Source organism: Pocillopora verrucosa, chromosome 5, assembly GCF_036669915.1.
Source record: "Pocillopora verrucosa isolate sample1 chromosome 5, ASM3666991v2, whole genome shotgun sequence".
Taxonomy (NCBI): domain Eukaryota; kingdom Metazoa; phylum Cnidaria; class Anthozoa; order Scleractinia; family Pocilloporidae; genus Pocillopora; species Pocillopora verrucosa.
The window spans coordinates 6,348,457-6,371,243 of record NC_089316.1 but is presented as its reverse complement, the minus strand read 5'-3'; the positions used below and the strand labels follow the sequence as shown (position 1 = coordinate 6,371,243).

At 40.0% G+C, this 22,787-nt stretch overlaps 3 protein-coding genes across 3 annotated transcripts; all 3 read right to left on the bottom strand.

The window, feature by feature from the left end:
• Positions 1-64: 64 nt before the first annotated feature.
• On the bottom strand, positions 65-9,871 carry LOC131777875 (uncharacterized). Its single transcript, XM_059094232.2, has 8 exons — positions 9,733-9,871; positions 7,879-7,986; positions 6,936-7,316; positions 6,012-6,443; positions 4,509-4,922; positions 3,482-3,877; positions 2,490-2,873; positions 65-1,269 (listed from the first exon to the last, which is right to left on the bottom strand). Exons 3-8 carry the CDS (start codon positions 7,288-7,290, stop codon positions 878-880), a joined length of 2,373 nt encoding a protein of 790 aa, XP_058950215.2. The 5' UTR covers positions 7,291-7,316; positions 7,879-7,986; positions 9,733-9,871; the 3' UTR covers positions 65-877.
• Positions 9,872-11,039: 1,168 nt separating this feature from the next.
• On the bottom strand, positions 11,040-16,379 carry LOC131777862 (uncharacterized). Its single transcript, XM_059094219.2, has 5 exons — positions 16,132-16,379; positions 15,026-15,169; positions 14,019-14,783; positions 12,958-13,356; positions 11,040-12,380 (listed from the first exon to the last, which is right to left on the bottom strand). Exons 1-5 carry the CDS (start codon positions 16,295-16,297, stop codon positions 11,986-11,988), a joined length of 1,869 nt encoding a protein of 622 aa, XP_058950202.2. The 5' UTR covers positions 16,298-16,379; the 3' UTR covers positions 11,040-11,985.
• Positions 16,380-17,232: 853 nt separating this feature from the next.
• Positions 17,233-21,035, bottom strand: LOC131777885 (kelch-like protein 12). The gene is made up of 3 exons (XM_059094246.2): positions 20,080-21,035; positions 19,228-19,664; positions 17,233-18,302 (listed from the first exon to the last, which is right to left on the bottom strand). The coding sequence occupies exons 1-3, from the start codon at positions 21,033-21,035 to the stop codon at positions 17,902-17,904; spliced, it is 1,794 nt and encodes a 597-aa protein (XP_058950229.2). The 3' UTR covers positions 17,233-17,901.
• Between the last annotated feature and the right edge of the window lie 1,752 nt (positions 21,036-22,787).

The following is a 22,787-nucleotide window of genomic DNA, read 5'->3' as shown; positions in this document are numbered from 1 at the left end:
TATGCAGACTATGCCTAAAAAGGCGAAAATCGGTACACTGATTTAAGATGGAAGAACTCTTTATTTCATAGAATTACATTCATAGATTGTCTGGTGTCGCCTAAAGACCTTCAAATATTCAAACATATAAAAAACGATGAAATACATTTAGTACAATAAAACAACATTTCTTGATCTTGCAGTGTGAAACTCAGCGCCGGAAAATCTCAACACAAAAACTTGGAAACAATTTCATCATAACTATACAAGTAAAGAGAAAAAACAAAGAAAGTAAAAATGTCATCCTTTGTTTCAAGTAAGAATGTACGAAACTGAAAAACTTACGAGACTTGCCACTTCCCTCCAATTTACTGTAAAGAAACTGAAATTGGGTTACAACAGAATCAACACCGTTTTTGGACGATTTGATGATTCGAGATGTTGCGATCAATATGCGAATCTTTATCATAATTTGCAAAAAAAATTCCACTAAAAAAAAAAAAGAGATTATTCTGTGCAAGAATACGAGGGAACGAGAAAGAAAAATATATTTTTAAAAAAACTCAGCGAATTTCTGATAATCACGACATATGCCGCATTTCTTCGAGTAAGCGCCCGGGTACTTATTTAAAATTTCGGCTGACGGAAGGTGCTCAATCGAGAGAATCGCTTATCACGAAACTATTAACCTGTACAGATTCAGTCGACTTAATAATTTTTTTCTCGCCGAGTTTTCTTGTCCTAGATTTAAGGATTTGGCCGAAAAGGGTTAATGATTCCAACTCTAGGAGGTGGAGTTGTCCCCATTCCGCCTAAATCGCGCTGATGTCCAAAGGATTAAATTGTACTCCTGCTTAAACTTAAGTGTAAGTAATGTCAGGAAAAAAACATTAAACTATCATTTGCTGGATCTTGTAGCTGAAGGTGCAGTGGATAAAACGGACGACGGTGAAACGATGCATTCAGTTCCTTGGCCTGCGATGGGGAAGTTATCACAAGCCATATTTTTCGGCCAGGTAAAACCGAATCGCTGCATTAGGGGAAGACATCCACGTCTAACGCTGATACAAAGATCTCTGCATGGTTTAAACGGAGCAATGCAAGATGGAGCATATAATGAACACAGGAAAAGGGACAGATCTGGGGAACAGCCGATTTTTACAAGAGGAAAAAAATGGTGAACTTCTAAAGCTGCTTCTTCCTGTTTGCGATGATTGAAGAAGTTGGGAAACAGCGTCATATTGTAGTGCAGATCTTGACACAAAGGAAGGGTTAAGGCTTCGCATCTCCCTGCAAAGGATTTCAGTGAGTCATTACTGTAATGTCCAGTTTAATTCTGCTTCTTAGGTGAATACACGAATTCGTCAAAAATTTATGTTCAGAATTTCCATCGAAATCAAAATTGATTTTATAAAAACAACTGTGTTTCTGAAGAGTGCAATTTACAAGTGTGACCCCCGTTCAGTGCTATGTCATTCCATTTTATAACAATGAAGTGCTCAAGAAACGTTGTAAGTACGAAACTTTTGTTACGTTGGTCAAATTTCAGCATCAAGGTAGAGACTGGGTACTAATTCCAGGCATTCCATTCCCTTCCTGCTGTATCATGGTTTCAAGTGATCCAAGACTATGCCAAACCCTTTAGTCCTAAGATTAATAGGTAATTCTCCTTTCTAAATCCCACTCATTTCCTCTTAAACTAAACCGGCCTGAGAATTTCGTCTGATATCGAGATAACACCCTCTAGCTGATAGGCTTGTCTACTCTCGTAACCCGTTTGCGAGGTTACATTTGAAATCGCAAGGAAACGCTACATGTTTGCCTCTGAGAAATTGAGGGTTGACACCTGTACTCTGATTGAAGGATGGGAAGACGTACGTTTTATTTTACGGATTAATTTTAGGGTCCCATCAAATGAAGAAACTCTTTCCAAGTGGATGTGTCTCATAACACTATATTTCGTTCGACTGATTTAAAAAAAAAACACTTGCTTTTCCTGCGCTTTGGTGAAACGGCCTGGCGTGCCAATTGTCTCCTATACCTCAGTGGTCGAGCATCCGAGGTACTAAAAGGAAGGTCGTAGATTCGAATTTTTATTTGGAGTACGTGGAGTTCTTTTCTCTGAGTATGCCTGTGTAATTCAATGAGTGACATCTTCTATCACGATGACAACGATGTTCTGAAAATAAGTCCTTTGAGTACACTATCACCAGCTCTCTCATTGTATGATTTCAATCGAGGCTTTCTACTTTGCTAATCGTATCAAGATGTGGGCCGACGCATGTCACATATCAACTTAGTAATCGCCCAACTCACTGTTGAATCTCTGTGGCCTAACTCACTGAAGTATCTCTTTGGCTTAGCGGTAAAGCGTTGGAGCGCGGAATCCGAAGGTCTAAAACCCGATTCCTCGTGGGGACCTAAAAGTTTTATTTTAACCCAGGCGCGTGAAAGATGAAAACACATTTTTCTACACTTGAGTAAGTTAACTTGTAAGATTTATTGCTTACCAGATGTAGTTTGGTTAGCATTGGATATAACAGATCGCTGAGGAGCAGTACACTGTGTTCCTGGACCTGCAGCGGGGAATTTATCACAAGCAAATTTCTCCGGCCAAGGAATACCGAATTCCTCAAGTATGGGGAGGCAGCCCTTTTTAACACTGATGCAGAGGTCTCTGCATGGTTTGAACGGTGCACTGCAGGAGGGAGCATACAAAGAACACAAGAAAAAGGACAGATCTGGGGAACAGCCGAATTGAACAAGAGGAGAAAACTGCTGAACTTCTAAAGCTGCTTCATCCCGTGTGTCATGGTTGAGGAAGTTGGGGAACAGCGTCATATTAAAATGCTGCAGACCTTTACAAATAGGAATGGCCGTGGTTTCGCATTTTCCTGCGAGAAAATTGTTGTAGAAATATTAAGCACAGTTAATTTAGTAATACAGAATTTAGACCACCTGCACATGGTCCAAGATTAAAATTCAAGCAAAAGATTCTTTAAGATAAGAAGTTATGAGGACCAAGCAATTCCAACTCAAGTTAGTTATTTCAAATAATCTATTGCTCAAAATTTCTGTGCTGTTGTTCAGTTGCATGTCACACTTCAACGATGTTAAAAAATTTTGAGCAACCCCTACGGAAGAAACAAGCAACCCCGAAATTTTCATTGTTTATCTCCGGATTCCCTTACATGAAACAACTATGAGTTTGTCTACTCCTCAATGGAATGCTAGTTTATCGCAGCAGGGTAACCTATGCAGTTTGGCAGGTGTTTTGAGCCAGTTCACCGATACTCAATAAAACTCCGGGGTAGAAAAGGGGTCTGGAAATAAATATGTCTGTCCTAGGGCCCACGCCCCAGGGCTCGAACCTGGACCTTTAGATCACCAACGTGACTTTCATAATCGAAGAAAATTAAACCTATAAAGTAAAACTTCCTTCTATACTCTTTTACCTTTCGTATAAAAGTAATATTTCTTACAACCTTTCTTTGTTACTCACCATTTCCTAAGGTATTCGTGGTGGTGAGAATGGGAGCCTTAGGGGAGGGCGGTGCATCCAAACAAACAGGGACTTCTGATTTGCGTGAAAACTTTGAACAAGAAACCGGCCATTTCATCCCCAACTGTCTAATTTTAGAAATGCACTGTTTTCTGACGCGACTGCAGAGTTCCTTACAAGGTGCAGTGTATGGGTGTGGGTTACAGGGCGGGGCGAACAAAGAACAGAGGAAGAAGGCTAATTCTTGGGAGCAATTGGTCTGGATGACTGCATCAAACTTGCTTAATTCAAGAGAAGCTTGGTCTTGGGTTTGATGATGAAGGAAGTTAGGAATCTTCGTCTTGCTGTAATGAAAGGCGCTGCATGCGGGCACCCTTAAAGGTTCGCATTTTCCCGCTGTAAAAAAAAAATAATAATAATAATAATAGTACAAATGGTATGGTTATGCAGCACGACAGATCTCTTTGTTACAGGCTCTTGATGGGATTTTTGGGCCTAATCAATTAACCTTTTCAATAGCATTCCATTTTGCGACCTAACTGGCCAATGTACAGTAAAGATACTACTTGATTGTTCGGTTACTAATGGTTATGAAGCGCGACAGATCTTTTTGTTACCGCCGGACTCTCCTTAGGAGTTTTGGCCTGACGAAATAATAATTCCGATGGCAATCCATTAATTGTCGACCTAGATGACCGATGTAAGGACCCCTTTAAGTCGTCCAGTTATACAGAAGGGACTAAAAGGTAAAATATGCAGTGCACAGTCAGGGGCCAAAATCTGAACGGTAGCACAGTTTTCTGTCCTCTTTGATTTTGCGGAATATTTCTACCTATTCTCTGGCAACAGACGCCGACCAACAAACTGAATAAAATACCTCTACTATACATCCCTTTTCTGCCATTTCAAATATACTCCCCCCCCCCCTTTATTCACTTACGCAAATAAACAACCAACCAGACAAAAACATTTGCCAAACAGCCATTTTGTCTGAAGTATAATTTAAACAAGTCCCAGTATTTCTCACCTTGAGGCTGAATTACCGGACTCGGAGACGGAGACGGAGACGGAGTCGCAACAGTCGCTACGTCAGGTCGATCAATACAGATACTGTCTCCCCTTCGAGAAAACTGTTCGCAATTCATGGCTTCCGGCCATTTGAAATTAAATTTCAGTAAAAGAGGAAGGCATCCGTCTCTGACACGTACACAGAGCTCTCTGCACGGGAGTGGTGGTTTGTCCAGAGAAGTGCAAATGGGAGTGTACAATGTACATAGGAAGAACGCCAAGTCCGGTGAGCAATTGATTTGTACCAGAGGAGAAAATTGTTGAACTTCGAGAGATGCTTCAGCTTGAGTCTTGTGGCGGAAAAAGTTTGGAAACTCTGTCATGTTGTAAGGTATACTTTTGCACAAAGGAACCGTCAGGACCTCGCACTTTCCTGAAATGAAACACCATTAAATTTACGTACCCATAGTGCAATTCTGTACCGGCGAGCCAAGTGGCCCATACAGCCGGAGCTTATTCCGTTTTCCTTGGCATAATTCGATTAAGGGCCTTACTACTCCCACCCTGCCTAAAAACACAAAACAACGACCCGGCCGGGGCGGCGAACACGGACTCCCCAGCGTATTAAGCATCGGGTCACTGCGTCTCATACGCGTATCCATAACACTTAAATTAATTTACTTCATCCACCACATGTTCATATTTTTTTGGCCATTGAAGTGCAATGCTTTTAACAACCCAGCAAACATGATCGATGTCTGTTCATTTTGCAAACGATTTGCTCATTTATGAGATTGCTGATGTCATATTAGTGAGTAGTAACGTTCACTTATAAGCTGGGGTTGACTCGAATGTCAAAACTAACGCAAGCAAAGTACAAATACAAAAACGTCACAAAGGGACACCAGGTATGCATGAAGTTCCAGCAAGTCTTATAGTATTAGATTTATTGAGAATGCTTCTGTGTAGTTTCAGGCCCAGATCTGGGAGAAAAACATGGGAGAAATTAACATAAACATTTTTCCATTAGGGAATGGACCTTGTTTCACACAGAGAATTTTCTCAGGCCAGGTGTTTCACCCCGACAAGTTACTAAAACATGGAAATTCAGATAATTTTAAAAAAAACACTACCATACGCTAATTTTTGTTCGGAAAATGTTTTGCAGAGAACATTTTGAGCGATTTTGGGGTGTATAACTGTCGTTGGGCTAAAACTACTGTTCATTGTGTAGTTTGATAAAACTGTCAGGGTAAAGGGATCGCTTTAAACCATCGACTGCCGGTTAACCCTGTAACTCCCACAAGTGATGAACATGTAAGTTCTTCCTGTAATATCTAAACATTATCCAGCAAATAGGTCATGAGAATATTCAAACTTATCAGGTAGAAGTTGTTATCTTGATCTACCACCAAATTCTCGTAAATTATTTACAAGAAAATGTGTCGCAGCTAGAGGGGAGAATTGAAAATCAGATCTTGGGAGTTGAAGATTAAGTCTGGGTTGGAAGTATACTCATTACCTGGAACTGTGGGCTGCGGCTTCGTAGTCGGTTCTGGTATTATCTGTCCATTGTAGCACGGTTCTTCATCTTTGCCAGGGAAATTCCTACACTTCAGGATTGAGGGCCATTGAAGGCCACCTCTTTTTGACAAGCGCATTTCTCGCTTACATTGTGATCGTGCCTTCAGGCAAAACTCTCTGCAGGGCAGTAAAGGGCGTTTGGTCTTTCTGCAAGGTGGTACGTGGAGTCCGCAAAGGAAGGTGGACAGAGTCGCGGAACAATCTTTATCAGCATTTCGAAGAATTCCCTCAAACTTCTGGAAGCTAACGGAAGCTTCTCTAGCATCCTTGTGACCGAAGTAGTTTGGGAACTGTGCTTGCCAGTTTGGAGGCAAGAAACGGTTGCACTGATGGGTTACTGGTCGGCATTTCGTTGCTGAGTGAGCCGATGCTATCGAAAGAAAGTTGAAGATTGGCAAAGGTAATGCTATGTCTGTAATAAGACCGCCACCCGAAGTTACCAAACTAAAACCAAAGACTGTTGATGGTAAACTACTAATTCAATGCCTGTTTGCTTTGATAGACGCATATGAGGTCGTCACGCTCCACTCAAATTAAAGTGTATCTCAATGTGTAATCTATTTTTTCTTATCGCATGCATATTCACTGCTTAAGGAATCCCAGTTAAAGGGAGAAATTACATGTTGATCAATCCTGGATATCGCGAAGGGGTTAGAATCGTCTTAAGATCACGCTATAATCATTAAAACTTAAAGGAAACCTTACCATTGCTGTCAAAAGGCAGCGGCGAATTTTTTAGGAGTAAAGAACACCGTTTACTCAAGAAACATTTTTCAGAGGACAAAAACCCTCGCCATTTTTACCACAAATAGGCAATGATATCTAAACACATGCAGGAGAAGTTAATTGACATGTTTCATACCTGGTGTTGGTGTGTTTGTGCTCTTCGGCCATGATCCGTTGAAGCACTTTGATGTGCCCTCTTTGGGCAAGTTTTTGCATCTCATGGAGGGATCTAAAGTTATCTGAAACTTATTAAGAAGGTCCCTACAACTTTTAGTCGCCCGCTTACAAAGTCCTTTACAGGGAGGTATGGGCTGCTGGGCCCCACCACAGGGAGGTGCCAGAACTGAACACAGAAAATGTTCTATGGATGAGGAGCACCCGCTTTTAACCAGAGGACCAAGCACGTTTGCCAGCGCAATTGCATCATCTTGGGTTTGGTGATTAAGGAAGTTTGGAAACTGTGCTGAGCTGTAAGGCATATTCCGACACATTGGAATCCTTAAAGATTCACAACGACCTGTGGCGCAATTAAAGTACAGGTATTAGAAGCCTTCGTGTCACCTGGTCAAGCTCCCCATAACAACACCTTTCACCAATAGGTGACTCGTGCACACTGGCCCCGAGAAAATTTAGCATGCTTGTTGAAAATCTTTGTTAAGGAGTATGAAAACGAGCCTTCCTTTTCTAAAGGTGTGATCTTTGAACCTTACGCGACATCGATATTTCATCAGAATCGATCCCTGGAAGTGCTGGAGAGATGCACGGGGTCGAGGAACAATTTTCCTCCTTTTACATCTCCGAGCTTTTGTCTCACGAATGGGGACAGATTAAAAGTCGCCTGAGACGTTCCTTTGTTAAGACCAACAATGGCGCGAGTTGGGGAGGAAATTCTTAAAATACTAAAACACTTAACACTAGAGAGAGATTACATATAAGAAAAGTGCTAACAAATTAAATCCGCTCAACGCATCACGTTCATCGACAGAAAATTCTAACTCTTAAGTTTTCCCCTTAAACCAACGTAATATATATTAATGATAATAATAATAATTTTTTTCTCTCAATCATGAATTTCATACTTTGCTTAGATCTTGAAAGCCGAACACGTTTCCTTTTAGACAATTCCTCGAGGGAGGATCTGTGCTCAGTCGCAGGAGTGGAAACTGTCTTTTTGTCACCATCTTCATCTGCAACATAGGAAATAAGTGTCGTTTAGTATATACTCTTCCAAGAGAAGATTTTGAGGTCCCGTCTGTCTTGCAGAAGACATTTTTTAAAGGATAGAATGAGCTTTCGCAGGCCAGTCAAGTCTTACTCAGTTTTTAAACTATCATGCATGTTCCTTGCGCTGACTCGAATTGATCCGCACAGCAGACAGCTTAACGAATTTAAAATGAGAAAGTTAATATTCTTATGAAAAGGAAGTGCGTGTTTCTCTTTAAATGGCTTTCTAATCTCTTGGGAAGCATTTATTTTGTCTTGTAACGCAAGGCGCCTCTCCCTTCAAAAGTGGGAGAAAGCGGATAGGGTTGTTTACTTCCTTGTACAGATACATGATAATGGACGATGTTTCGCGGACAAATATCTCTGACTCAGTGGCTTTATTGTACACATTTATTTTTGCAATGATGTCGGGGTCAAGAATTCGCAATAGCCATCAAAAAGTCAGTGCGTTTATATGCGCCGTCGAGGCCTCCTTAAAAACCATAACGGATGTAACACCATAATGGGCATCATCCGATCCCATTAATAGACCGAATCGACTCAAAAACCAAATTTAGGGCGGAAATACCTGTACAGTTTTTAAAGCGTTTCCCCCTTTCGCTATTTTGAAAAGTGAATTATCATTTCTGCAAAAACAGTACCATACTTTGTTGAAATTTTCAGTTGTTGCTAATGAAATACTTATGAAGAACGGCGAAAAAGTGCCTTTGGGATTTTTTTGGACCGCAAGGCATCTCAGTGGCATACCTTAAAACAAACCCTTATGGTGCGCGAAAAATAAACACGATAAGGCATTTTTAATTAATGATTAACTGGCTGAATTCTCACCGAATACTGGAAAAAAAATTTGTATCGATCAAAGCAGATAAGGAACGAGCGGTAAAACTGATACAATTACTTTAGACTTCCTGCTGTTTTTTCTGTTATATTCCAATCAGTATTGGTTCATAATGTCATACCCATGATTAGATTCGCATCTAGACAAGCATGCTACGGAATGGGTTCCACCGAGGCCATTCACACGCGATACCAAAACGGGAAAGTTTTTATATATTTGCCAAATATACGCTCGGCTCAACAACACTTAACCACGATACAAGATTAGGGTTTTCTTTGACCTACTTCTGCATGACAGTAGTAGCATATGTTTATTCAAGTGATGCCAGCATTCAAACTACAAACCCGGCTGAACAGACGGACAAACCTTGATCTCCTTTACAGACAGTTAGTAGCAGAACATCAGAGAGATCGGATTGCAATACGTTCAAGACCGCAAAATACATAGTCTGAAAGCGCACATTCTTTTTGATGGTTTTATTTAGTGGTATTCATACTTGTTTGTTGGAAGGCTAATAGCCATTTCGAAAGCTTTCTTGTCGGTGAGGCATCTAGCTATAGGCGACGAGTTACATAATAAACCAACCACTTTCTTTCTCAGTACGCGGCAAAAGCAATTTGTTCTGTTGCGTTGTGAACGAAATCTCGAAATGCACGTCGAAACGCTGAGTGGGGTATCCCGCCAGCACAACTTGCCTGGTAAACATATATCTCCCAAAAAGTAAATTCAACTTGACTTTTTGCGGGTATTTACAAGACCTGACCTGACTCTGTAGCGAATTGTTATGAGTGAAATGTTAATAAAAATGAGACTGCTAACAAGTAAATTCTCCACTCCTTAAAACTATCTCTAAAAACGCAACTAACTTTACCTTTCCATTTCTGGTACTCTGCAACATTTCTCTCAAGGTTTTTATTTCTTCGTCCATCACGATCACACAAGCAGTAAGAATTACTGCCAATCCGGCTAGCAAAACAATCACAGCGAACAGCAGTCGTCGCCCACCGTAAATATTAGACTCTGCTTTACTCGACTTTTCAGAAGACATCGTGAGTATCCTTACCACTCACTTCGTCCAAAGAAGGATGTGCTCTTCTCTCAGATTTGGGCTGTTCTGCTCTTACGATGCTTTTTCTGCGTCATAAGGGCGATAAGCCGATAAAAATTTAGCGAAAAACAGATCCAGTTACCAACTTGTCGTCACTTTTGCCAATGATAAGTTCCTTATGTGACCTCGCTGATAGCCTGTTGGACCACTCGGCTTGCATAAAGGTAAATTTACCGATGCCGAGAGATATCCTGTCCATTTCACCCAGATTTACCTGAAGAAAAAATAAACATTGTAGAATCTGCCAGATTCATTAACTGACTTCTCTTTTGTCGCGTGCAATGTAATTCCATAAATAGTCACTTTTCAATTCAATAATGCGGTGTTAAGTTTATTATCAATTTTGATTTATCTGAACCTTTGTTTTGAGAGAGCAATTGGCAGCTGTATAGTGTTTTGGTTTGATATGCCTTTTCTCGAACAGCATACCACTTAAAAATATATGTATATGCCACGTTGTTTTTGAATTCGGACCTGGTTCCACACTCTTGCATTTTTGAGCAAGAGTAGTAGTGCTCGGCATTTTTCGACTTTTTCCCTTTATGACTTTTACGTAATCTATTTTTTTTTTTCAAAAGTACTTGTACGCTTTGGCTGATTGTAACCCTTTAAGTCCCATGAATGACCAAGACAGAATTTCTCCTCACCATATCCTTACAATACAAAGTACACAAGTAATGAGAGTAAAGAAAAATATCATTTACGGGATTATTAGTTGATCCAATACCAAATTCTCCGAACCAACATAATAAGAATTGTATGGCACACAGTAGAGAGCATTACTGATGAGATCTCGGGAGCGAAAGAGTTGAAACGGCTTCTTGAATCATCAAGAAATAATTTTCAAGCAAAGAACGAGGAAAGAAGTTTACCAGCTGGACAAACTTCAAGAATTGTTAAGGTGTGAATTCTTCACAATTTCCATTTCAAAAGTAAACACGTGTGATTTATGATTTGAATTCAATCTAGGTTTGTTTTTGCAGACAACACGTGATAGGGAAAGCTTGTCGTGGTGGCCTTTGGCCTTTTATGAGAGAATTTGTGGGCGCTCATGGCACGGAATATATTTAGTTTCAACTTGATTTATTGAATTGAGTCGGTTAAAGAAAGTAGCCTTGAGTTATAGAGGATGGTGTACCCTCTCTCCTCTAAGAATGTATGTCCTTATGTTAAAGCTGAACGTGTTTATGCCGAAATGGGTCCGAAAAATTTTATGTATACATTCCCATCGGAATGCCGTTGATTGTATGTCAATAATTCTTCTAGTACTTGCTTGGGTGGTTTGTCCATCAATTTTATTCGATGAAGGAGAGAATTTAACGAATTTTATAATAGGAAAATAAATCTTGTTTACAAACTTCAGTTCTCGCAAAAAACCAGTGCAAAATACAATCGAATCTTGGAAGTAAGAGGTTCTCAATGGGGTGATGCCTTTCACGGCTAACGATTAGATTTTGGTCAATTTACAGCTAACGGTTGATGTCTTTCCATTGTTGTCACCAGGAAAAAAATTTCAGTGAATTTTTTTACGATTAAAGGTGAAAATTTGTCAATTTTTTTTGCCTTAAGGCTAAATTTCTTGGCCGTTTTATGGCCAACGGTTAACCTTATTAAGACCACCAAGTAGCCACCCTTGGCGCAGGAAAAAAAAGTTGCTTAATGGAAGAGAGAGCTTGAAAAAAAATTGTTCTAAAAACTTATGACCTGGATCCACCAATTATTACTATTTGTTGCCTGAGTAATCAGGAAAGGAAGCTTAGTTAATCTATTTTGTGCTGCAAAAGTTGGCAAAACATAGGTTGAAACGAGAGGGATCAATCCAACAAGGTTCTAGATAGCGAAATTCCAGATCATTGAATTGCTTTCGCAACGGAGAAAAGCAAACTCAAAACATAAGAGAGGTTACAATTTCTCGAGAAAGTACAAGGACAAAGGAGATTCAAATAGATTGTGAATAGCAGACTTGGAGAACTTAGGCTACATTTCCCAACATTTATAAAATGCGACGAGGCTGGTTTAACTGTTCTCGAGTTGAACTGTTGAACTGGTTGTTGGTGGCATAAGTGGCTGAGCTCCAATGCAGCTGGCGCCACTCCCTGCGGAGGGGAATTCGTCACAGTCGATTTCCTCTGGCCAAGGGTAACCATACAGTTCAATGTTGGGAAGACATCGACGTTTCACTCGCTCACAAAGCTCTCTGCAAGGCTGATACGGCATTCCACATGGAGGAAAATAAAGAGCACACACGAAAAGGGTCATCTCTCGGCTCTCACAACGCAAACCAAAATAGAAGGAAGGATGAATTTCAGAGGCGGCCTGTTCTTGAGTACTGTGATTGAACAAGTTAGGAACCATTGTCATTGTGTAGTTGACATATTTACAAATCGGTGCAGCTAACGCCTCACACTTCCCTGAAAGGATAAAATAAGAATCTTATCAGTTGCATATATTCAGTTCTAGGCCAATAGTCATGTGTCATATTGATTCGATTTGGCACTCGGGGCGCTTATTTACTTTGGTTACCTAAAGGGTTGGGAGAGGGGGTTATTAAAAACAGGGCGCTTATTTTTTTTTTGAGAATCAGCAGAATATGCGAAACATAACTTAGATATTTATTTGAAAGGGATCAAGAACACCGGAAAACGAATTAGAAAGGAGGCGCCTATTGGAAGGAGGGCGCTAAATCGAATCTTAACGGTGGTCTCCCTTGTAACTGCTCCTCGATGAGTACAAAGAGCAGCTCCGATGGAGATTCATAGTCATCGGTATTTAGCCGGCTTATCTCATTTAACTATATAACTTCATTAATCATCAAAGGTCTGAACTCTCAGCTAATATCAAAACCTTTCGCTTGATTCGAATTTACCATAATTTAGAACTACGTGCGCGGAAACGGCTGAACAGTAAGGGAAGGAGGGTGTTTCTATTATTTCTTTCTATGGATCGTTACATTTTATATTCAAGAGCTTACAAAAGGTATCATCTCACCTCCCCTTTTCTGTGATTGTGAAATTGCGAGTTGGCTGGTTTCCTGGGGTCTGTCAACGCACACCTCTCCACTTTCTCGAAGCGGAAACTTTTCGCATGCCAGCGTGGAAAGCCATCTTCTTCTAAACACCTTCAGTACCACAGCACACCCACGCTTAACTCGAAGGCAGAGCTCCCTGCACGGTAATGGAGGTGTGTCTAGAGTGGTGCACATCGGAGCGTACAAGGAGCAAAAGAAGAACTCCACGTCACGTGAACATTTCCTGTCAACAAGTGGCCAAAGTTGATGAACTTCGAGAGATGCTTCTTCCTGCGTTGTGTGTATGAAGAAGTTCGGAAATGTCGTCATGTTATAGGGTACGTTCTTACAGAAAGGAATGGATAAGGACTGGCATTTGCCTGATATGGAAAAACGAATAGGAAGATAAGATTTTCGAAAATAAAAAAAATTTGGTAAAAATTTTTTCAGCATTTGAAAATACTGCTCTAAACGATTCTTTCAAATGTTATTAAATGCCAATGACCAATCGAATTAATTGTTATTTTGATTTATTTTCCATTTGATATAAGAACTTAGCTTTGGTGGAATGACTTTTGATTACATGAACGCCTTGATATGTCAATGGGGTCCTGTTTTTGACGTTTGGAGGCTGCTTGAATGTCTATAAGCTACCCTCTCTTGTTATATATTTTAATCATCATGCACACCAGTGCAAATTTTGTTGATATTTTTTTCATAGCCACTAAATAGTGAGATTTTTTTGCGAATATACATGTTTGGCCGGTTATTTACAGGAAGTCTAACCCAAACCACGGTTTCACGCAGTCGGTGGGCCAGGCTTTGTACATAAGGGGATTGATTTAGTAAAAAAAAAAAAAAAGGTCCTTCCACTGTTAGCTTTCGGACCTCTTGACACTGCTTGCAAAAATACATCTTCAGATAAAACGTTCAGCTAGATTGAGGATTGTTTACTGAGACTACGGTTTGGTAAACGAAGGGGACCTTTTTTTGAATAATCAGACCTTGAAGTTTGCAATGGCGAATCGTTTTCATTTAATACCTGGTTGTGGCTTTGCAATCACTCCGGTTGAAGGTCCATCATAGCAAGACACTTCTCCTTTCCTTGGAAATTGCTGGCAATTAAGATTCAGGGGCCACTTAAAGCGAAGGTGATCGAAGACCCGTTGGCATCGTGTCCGCGTTTGTTGGCAAAGTTCTCTACAGGGGGGAACGGGAAGAACCATTTTCCTACAAGTAGGGCCATATAGACTGCACAAGAATCGCGATAATAGGAGCGCACAGTCATTTAGGGCAGTGTCAAGGATTCGACTAAACCTTCCGAAGCCATCAGAAGCTGTTTCTGCGTCCATGTGACCAAAGTAGTTTGGAAACTGAAGAAACGAAGGTGGAACGTATGAAGCACATGGATGTCTTTGGTAAAGATCTACCGTCATTCGAAAGCATTTGGAAGCTTGTGGTCCATTGTAGCACTTTGATGCACCTTTTGGTGGTAAACGGGAGCATCGCATGGCAGGTGGCAACTGAAGTCGAAACTTCTTTAAAAGATGTCCACATGGCTTTGTTGCCTTAATACAGAGCTCTTTGCATGGTGGATTAGGCCTTCGGAGGCCATTAGAGGGAGGTGCCACTAAAGAACACAGAAAATATCTGAGAAAGGGAGAGCAGTTGCTGTTTAGAAGTGTTTCAAACTTTGTAAGAAATTTCGTAGCCTTCTCTTGTGTTCGATGATTTAGAAGGTTTGGAAACACTACCAAGTCATTCGATGATCTCCTGCAGAGAGAAATTCTATTCTCTTCGCATCGGCCTACAAAAGGATAAATGTATCATTACTAAGATAAATAGATAAGAAATATTGGCTGAAGAATTCAACCATAAAACATGGTAAAAGAGCTTGCCAACTTGAAAATGTAATAAATGATTGGATGACTAAAATCAAATAAAGATCTTCATTTAGTGAGAAGGAAAGTGAACAAGAAAGAACGAAGCGAAATAGATATTTCAATGACTAAAGAGAGGATATTATTTTCATTAAGAATGTGTACTTACAGCCAGGCTTACATCGCTGTGCTCCTTGTTTCAAAGCTCTGGACAACCGCTTGTGCCTTCCTTTAGCTACCTCTTCGTACGTGGATGCTTCCTCAGTCAGGGGGGTAGTATCCCGTGCTTTGTTATCATTGTCACTCGCGTCACCTGAGTCAAAATCACACAGCACATCCTTAGAGTATCGCCTCCCCTTAGCGAAGAGCTCCTCCCTTCCCTCCCCCCATTATGAGTCAGAATTTAAAATAACCCCCCCCCCTCGAATAATCGCTTTCAGCGCTTTCTCGTTACATTAGACGAGTCTTAAGATAGCCTTAAGAATGTATAACACGGATCATGTTTATAACTTTCGAGCGGCTTTGCACATTTGTACCGGCCGCATTTGTCTCAGATTGTATTGGGATTGAAATTGATTTTACGAACAAACAAACAAACTGAGGCGCTACAAAATCGTGAAGACAAGCTTTGTAAACTGATAAAAGCCCCCAAAGCCCCTTCCCTGCTATCGTCCTCAATTTGAAATTAACACCCCAGGCGCTAATTAGATGATTTGTGATCTCAACAATCACTAATTTTGTCCAAAAAAAAATACTCTCTGGCGCGCTTGAGAGCAGAAAGGTGTCAACACCTGTGATTGATGTTTTTGATTTCACTTCAGTTTTGGCTTCGTACCAACGAAAGGTCAGATAATGACAAACTCCTTTCTGTAAGCCTGTTGTAAGATCATTGTTTTCAAACAAAAAAAAAGTTATTGGTGTTTGAGATCACTTCACGTTACTCGAGGAAGGACGAGGGGACATTCTCCCATTTAACCCAAAAGAAATAAACTTGGCAGCCACTCCAACCTGATTTGCTAAGCAGACAAAGATCTTCATGGAAGATGAATTTCCGGTATTAAAGATGACTCTAAAATCCCGTGAATTGCGCTCGTGGGAACAAGCAGATTAAAATGATTCCACGTTACCTACATAGCGGCTATTAGAAGCACAAATTTTAAAAGTACTTTTGTCGGTCCCTTTGGTTATTGCATGGTTTGCAAGCTTCCCTCAGATTAATGCCATACGTTAGCAAAGACCAGCAAAAACAATTACAAAAAAAAACAACAACAATACCTGCGACAGTGCCTCTCGAGTTTGTGATTTCTTCCTGAATCAAGATCATCCCTGCTATCAATACTATTACGACCCCAGCCAAAGCAACGATTGCAGCGAACCGCAGTCGCCGCTCCCTCTTTGCGTGTGTCTTCATACCCCTGTCCTCTATTATTTTTGAAGACATCTCAGCCTCCTACCCATTGATTCTTGAAGAAAAGTAACGCTTAAAACTGTTCAGTCTTACTCTAACGATGGAATTGATAGCTCTAGGCGGTGGGCGTTTAAAAACGTCTGCAGATATTGTTTTGGCCATATTTTGGCAGTATTAATTGTCCGGAAGGGATTATCATGTTACTTTCTCAGAAGAGATTCGCTTCGTTCAAGGAATTTTGCACGCTTTGAGCACGCTCTAGGAATAAGAGTATCCTCGTTTGTTGACTTATAAGCATGTGGAATTTTTTCTCTAAGAAGCCCTCACAACAGAAGTAACAAACTTGCAAAACTAATGGAGAGGCTTTGGTGAAAAGCCGCGGACGGACACACAGAGGCAGCTTTGAAGCCATGCTTACCACTTTACGAAATTTTCATCATTCGCACGAAAGGCAAAAGCAAAGGCAAAAACAAAGGCAATCAACGGAAAATGACGAAACAATTAAACAATTGATTTGGCTTTTAGCAACAGATCTATCTGACGAAAAAAACTTTTAGGGGGGGAGATCACTTGGTTTTCGGGGGAACGGAGGGGACGATCAGAAAAATTGACAGCCAGAGGTAAGAGTTTATATTTTCTTTCAGGAGGGGAATCAGGTAAATTTTATCACGTCACCAAGCAAAATTCTCTACCTCACCCCCCCCGTCACTGCAATAAATGATGAGCGGTTTCTTCTGGGAGTTTAAGGATTAAAGGTGCTACCGAAAATATATCTGTCAATTCGTTTTTGACTGGTTCGCCCAGCATTGCACTGATTGACATTGATAGTGGAAATTCTCCTTTTCTTTTACCTTAGCGTTTGAGAAATGTGGCTTTTCATTGAAATTTGCGCTTTCGTGCTGGGAAAAATGAGATATTATCTACTACTACAATAAAAGACTGGTATTCTCAGTTTCGCTACAAGGGTATCAAATACTACTCCTAATTTTATTTTTTATCTTCCAGATATTACATTAATCAATCCCTACATGTTCGTTTTCGAATTACGTCAATGCCGTATCATCAAATTAAGTCTCTATCAGTGTTCCAACTGGAACGAACAACTCGGAAAGCCCACTTATAAAACAGCAGTGAGTAACAAAAAGCACCTCTTCCAGCGATTAAGTATATTGCTGCAGTATATTTATCAGTTGAGTAAAAAAGTATTACAGATGGTTGTCTTAGTTTTCGTGGGATCTTTTAAAAAAGTGCCGTTAACTTTTTTGCTTTTAAATTGAGAAGCCCTCTTTGATTTTGTCGTATTCCACGAGAATAAAATAATACAAGTGTCTGTTGTTAATCGTAACAATGGAGTTAGTTTCCGAAGCGTAAGTCTTCGATTTAACGTGCGTCAATACAAGAATATAAAAGAATTGGTAGGATACGGGCAGTCCCTCTTCCCCATGCATCTTACGGGATAGAAACGAACAACTTGTCGCCCGCGTTTGTCGCGCAACATTGGTGATCAAATTTCCTTTTCGGTATGCGTGAGAATCTTCCAAAACGGAAGCAAGAAACTTTTAGGCCGTAGCAGTAAAAATGACATTGGCGATCAGAATCCTCCATGCGCCTTGTCAGGCAATTGTCACTCAGGGATGTCACTGGGATTTTTCCAGAACGGAAGCGAGGAACTTATAACCGACGTTAGAAACGTAACATTGGTGATCAAATCTTCCAACCGGCATGTCAGGGGCACTCATCCAAAGGTTCTTTTCGGGAACGTAGCATTCCACTGAACTGAACACGGAACCTCCTCTGATGTCACTCATACCTCCAATGACATAAATCTTGTCACCGTGTGCCACAGCAGAGTGCTTCATTCGAGACTTACGCATCGGAGCAATGTGCTGCCATCTGTTAAGCTTTACGTTGTACACCTCACAAGAATTAAGAACATTCTGTCCGTCATAGCCGCCAAAGATGAAAATTTCGTCATTCAACGTCACAGCAGCAGCAAACTGTCTTCGTTCAATCATGGGTTGAACGGAAGTCCAAGCATCTGGATAAAAGTGAAGGCTTTTAGTCAGACAAGAAAATCGGTAAAGCAAAATATGTGTTGCGATTAAGTCTTTGTTTACTGCAAATTATACTTGTTCTTAGCAGTTAATACAGTTAAAAGGCAAGAAAAAAAAAAAAAACTAGAAATTGCCAAGAATACCAACTGGCTGTTGGATGTACCGCAAGCGGCCCAAGCTCTAGTTGTGAGATGATCATCTTGCGAAATAAGAGTCGTGACGAAATTATAAAAGTATATTACACGTACATGTACATAGTAAACCTAGAAATGGATAATACGCTAAAAAGGGGTGCTTTTCAATATAGAGAGCAGTCAGATAACAAATGATGCGCTGTGGAAGTAAGATGAGGTATTTTCATTGAGAATTTGACGATACTTTTTTATTCCTAAGAGCGGAAGTAAATATTCCTATACAACTATTATGATTTCGCCATGACTCTTATTTCGCAAGATGATCATCTCACAGCTTGAGCTTGGGCCGCCTGTGGTTGCACTTGTTAAATTGGAAAAAACGAAGGGAGCGTTCAGTGATAGATAGCACGAATGAACTCTTTTTATTCAAAACATAATTGTCTCTTTTTCACATGTTCCATTTATAGACTACTTTTTCGGCGACTTTGATGAGATTAATTTGGTAGGTTTTTTTAAAAAATTTTCCTGTAGAGGAATGCCTTTGCTCAGGTTTTATTCTAGCAATGAGTCCTCGGTAAGTTTCGGTCATCTAGCTTATGCATAACATGGTCCAACTTGTTAAAGTGGTCCAAACGGTTATGAAGGGTTTACAATTACTTTCACTAGGAAACCCTTTCCTATGCACGATCTATTTTCGTAATGAAAGGAAAGATTTGATTATGTATTCAAACTAACTCAGTCCTCAAATGGTGTCTAAAGGTGGGCGTATATTTACCTCTAGTTGAATCATAACATTCAACTGTTCGCATTCCTTCACGAATAGCAAATGTGTTTGGTACTTGGAATCCACCAATTGCATACACATTGTCTCCAGATGACACTAAACAGTGGCCTGCCCTGGGAGAGAGCAAAGATTTTCGCTGTCCAACGAGCCAGGATCCATCTTTAAGCTCAAAAATACTGACATGAGACGTGCATCTATTGGTTTTGGGATCCAGGCCTCCAACAAGAAGAAAGGTGGTGGAACCTGTGGACACAGCACCGAAAGAGTCCAGCTCAACATCATGCACCACAGGCTGATGATCAGTTGCATCCCACGAGTTACTTTGACCGCTGAAGCGTTCTATGAATGGAATCGCTCTTTCTTTAACGCAGACATCTCTTAGCCCCCCAATAGCTAACATATTATCTTGTGAAGTTACCAGCTGAAGCCTGGAAGAAATTAGTGAATAATGTGATCTCAAAAACACAACGAAGACAATAGCAAAACATGCAATAAAATAAACATTATTTACATACTTTTTAAATATAAACTTAACTGCCTTAGAGTCATATTCGCAATTCGTGATAATTTGTCCTTCCTACACCATCTTTCTGCATTATTTAGAAATGTTTGGAGCTTTTCTACCCGGTTGACGTATTCCGAGATTTAATTCTGTGTAAGAGAGCTTTTGTCTACGTCCAAAAGGCGTGACCTTGAGTTCCTTTGATAAAGTGTAATTAACACATAACTTATCATGATACACGCTGGTGATACACGCATGATACACGCATGATACAAAGCCGGCTAAATGTTGAGTACTCAGTCAGTCGTAACCGGCAAAACAAAAGTCTTTAGTAGATTTACCTCCATCGCGGCAGCTTCATGGCCGACAATTCCACCCACTTGCTAACGACGGGAACAAAACAACAGACATTGCTTAAGATTGCTGAATTATCGCATCCGCCTGCTACCAGAATCACTTCCACACTTCGGTACGATTTCCTCGCAGTCATTTTCCCAGCCTCTTTTTCGTAGGTAGCTTCTTTGAATTCTGTAACAAGTCTTGGAATGATCAATTCATTCAATTCCTTTTCATGTAGCGGGTCATTCAATTGTGACAAAGAAACGAAAGGTAGTCGAACTAATTTCAATAATTGACCACAAAAGTCTTTCCTCGCTTCCAAATCGTAGCTTATCCAGTCGGTGATAATTTCAAGGAGTTGGTCTTCATTTTCAACCGATATATCATCTTTGGACAGGAACTTGATAATCTCTTCTTTGGATAACTTCAAAAATGATTCTGTCTTGGCAACTTTACTAAATTCTCGATTTACGTATTGGGTGACTGTTTGACTTAGATCATTGCACGAGAAAGCGTCAGCCATCGAAAGAATCATAAAACAGTTTTCTGTATCGAGTACACTCTGTAGGAATTGACAACAAGCTTTCTTCACCTTTTCCACAAATAAATAATTTGATGCTTCTAGCAATTCGAAAACATTTTCGATGTGAATTTGAATCCGTCCCGTGTACATGAAATCTAAAATGCTTTCCATGGCAGTAGCAGTAATAGTACTTACACTAGCACTTGTTTTATCCTTTTCCAGCATTTCTGTGGTAAACATGGCAAAGAAGAACCGGCTATTGGCCGCAAGAACTGCCTTATGCGCTGAAAAGTTCTGGCCATCCACTGTCAAATTAACATCGCATAATATTCCTGAATGTCGCTGTGTGTTCAGCACTTTTAAAATAATGTTGTCATCACCTTTTAATTGAAGAAAAGAGGGACCTTCGTTGGTTCTTACAAGGCCCATAATCATTGCCGACTTTGACAGAGCTACCTGGATGCATGAACGCAGTAAAATGATGAAATATGATTGAAGTCCAGTTTAAATCACGCACGCTTCAGTCCCGCTCCAATGACCAATCTTTCACTACAGTTCGTAATTGATGTAAACAAATCAGTGTCCTATAGTGATATTGAGTAACCTTAGCTTGCCAATATTGTCATGTGGTCTCAGGATTTCCGTTTCATGGATGAAAGTTCGTTATAATAACAAGTCCTTCAATAAATGAAAGTGTTCTCTTGGTGTTTGTTCTGCTTACAGCTGCAAAGAAAGTCAAATAAATTGGCAACACATTCAAGAGGGATGTTTTTTTTTTTAAGTTTGATTTGCAATTACTCTTGACAACTGGTGGCAACTGAATTATTAAACTCGACAAAAATAATTTACATTAGAAAACGTATATAGAGCAGGTAGCGGAAATCCCTTAAGTACTTTCGTGGGATTGTAACAAGCTTTTGAATTAATGAGTACGCAAAAAGTTACTGATTTGTCTCGTAAGTGGAATAAGGCCAATTTGGCCTGAAACAACTATCCTGAATAGAAAGATAATGATTTTACGAAGGGTTATCGGAAGAAATGGTTGAACTGTAACCGTGTTAACTGACGCGTTCAAATCTTTCTTTGCACGTTAGAGAAAAGCATTGCGGGAGGGTATCTTTATCACTTTTAAATCGTTAGTTTAGTCAAGTGCTCACACTCATTTGATATTGTACACGAAATTCTTGCCCACAAGCCTTTCAACAATCTTTTCCAAGGAATGAAGGACGACTTCCTCTTGCTCCCACGAAATAAAAAATTAAAGATATGAATTGGAGCTCAGCCACCAACACGAAAAGAAAAAATAGATTGCAGGATCTCGTTTTGCAAAAACCGAGAAAACTTTAAAACCCAAGGCTCCTTTCAGCCGAAAGAAAGAAGTCAAAGAAGATTGCTAGGTAACGAAAGGCTAATATGGTATTCATGCTCATAATTCATTAATGTGTTAAAGCAAATGGTTTGATAACATTACTACGGAAGGTCAAGAAGTGCGTCAGTGGTTACAATTGATTCCGTGACGTTTACTCTCCTACGCAGCAATGTGTTTTGAGTCTTCACGTAAATGTATCGTCATTAATTTTCGCCAACGAGTCCTTTAAACCTCTCTTCCAAACAATGAGAGACGTTCCCGCAAAAATTTGTATTGAAATAAAAGCCACCAATACTGCCAAAAGAAACTGCAAACTTTATTTTTAATCACGTTTTAGTCACGTTTTGAAAAATCCGAGGAAGCATAAGTTTCCTCCACTCTTAACGAAGAAGACTGTTAGGCAATGCATCATAATTCATTGAAGGATTAAAATCTAGGATTTCAATTAATTTACTACGGAAGTTGAAGAAGAGCGTCAGTACTTACAATGGGCTCTTTTTATGATAAGCTGAATTCCGCGCTCATTTTTGATTGCAGTGCGCACTTATGGTCTATTGGAGAACAGAATCGAAGCATGGCTGACGTCACATGATTACCAACTGTTTGCATTTCATATTTACATGCTTCCTTCAAGCAATAGATCATAGAAGGAATCAAACTGTGGTAAAGACATCAGTGACACTCGTTTGCACTTCCAGTGCTACTTTTTCGATCTTACCACATTTTGATATCATCTGTGTCTATTACTGAACAGGTGCACTTCAACTTGGAATCCATTTGTAATAAGTATACCATAGTTCTAATGTTCAAGGTTTGAT

What these genes read in the sequence shown, in the direction of transcription:
- LOC131777875 (XM_059094232.2), bottom strand. Translation starts at nt 7,290, where the DNA reads ATGTGTCGGAATATGCCTTACAGCTCAGCACAGTTTCCAAACTTCCTT. An exon ending in CACAAACACACCAACACCAG is followed by an intron (nt 6,444 to 6,935) that starts GTATGAAACATG and finishes TTCTTTCGATAG; the next exon opens with CATCGGCTCACTCAGCAACG. An exon ending in TGCTAACCAAACTACATCTG is followed by an intron (nt 1,270 to 2,489) that starts GTAAGCAATAAA and finishes AATCCTTTGCAG; the next exon opens with GGAGATGCGAAGCCTTAACC.
- LOC131777862 (XM_059094219.2), bottom strand. Translation starts at nt 16,297, where the DNA reads ATGTCTTCAAAAATAATAGAGGACAGGGGTATGAAGACACACGCAAAG. An exon ending in CTCGAGAGGCACTGTCGCAG is followed by an intron (nt 15,170 to 16,131) that starts GTATTGTTGTTG and finishes ATTTTGACTCAG; the next exon opens with GTGACGCGAGTGACAATGAT. An exon ending in ACAATCACAGAAAAGGGGAG is followed by an intron (nt 12,381 to 12,957) that starts GTGAGATGATAC and finishes TTATCCTTTCAG; the next exon opens with GGAAGTGTGAGGCGTTAGCT.
- LOC131777885 (XM_059094246.2), bottom strand. Translation starts at nt 21,035, where the DNA reads ATGATTATGGGCCTTGTAAGAACCAACGAAGGTCCCTCTTTTCTTCAA. An exon ending in ATGAAGCTGCCGCGATGGAG is followed by an intron (nt 19,665 to 20,079) that starts GTAAATCTACTA and finishes AATTTCTTCCAG; the next exon opens with GCTTCAGCTGGTAACTTCAC. An exon ending in ATGTTATGATTCAACTAGAG is followed by an intron (nt 18,303 to 19,227) that starts GTAAATATACGC and finishes ACTTTTATCCAG; the next exon opens with ATGCTTGGACTTCCGTTCAA.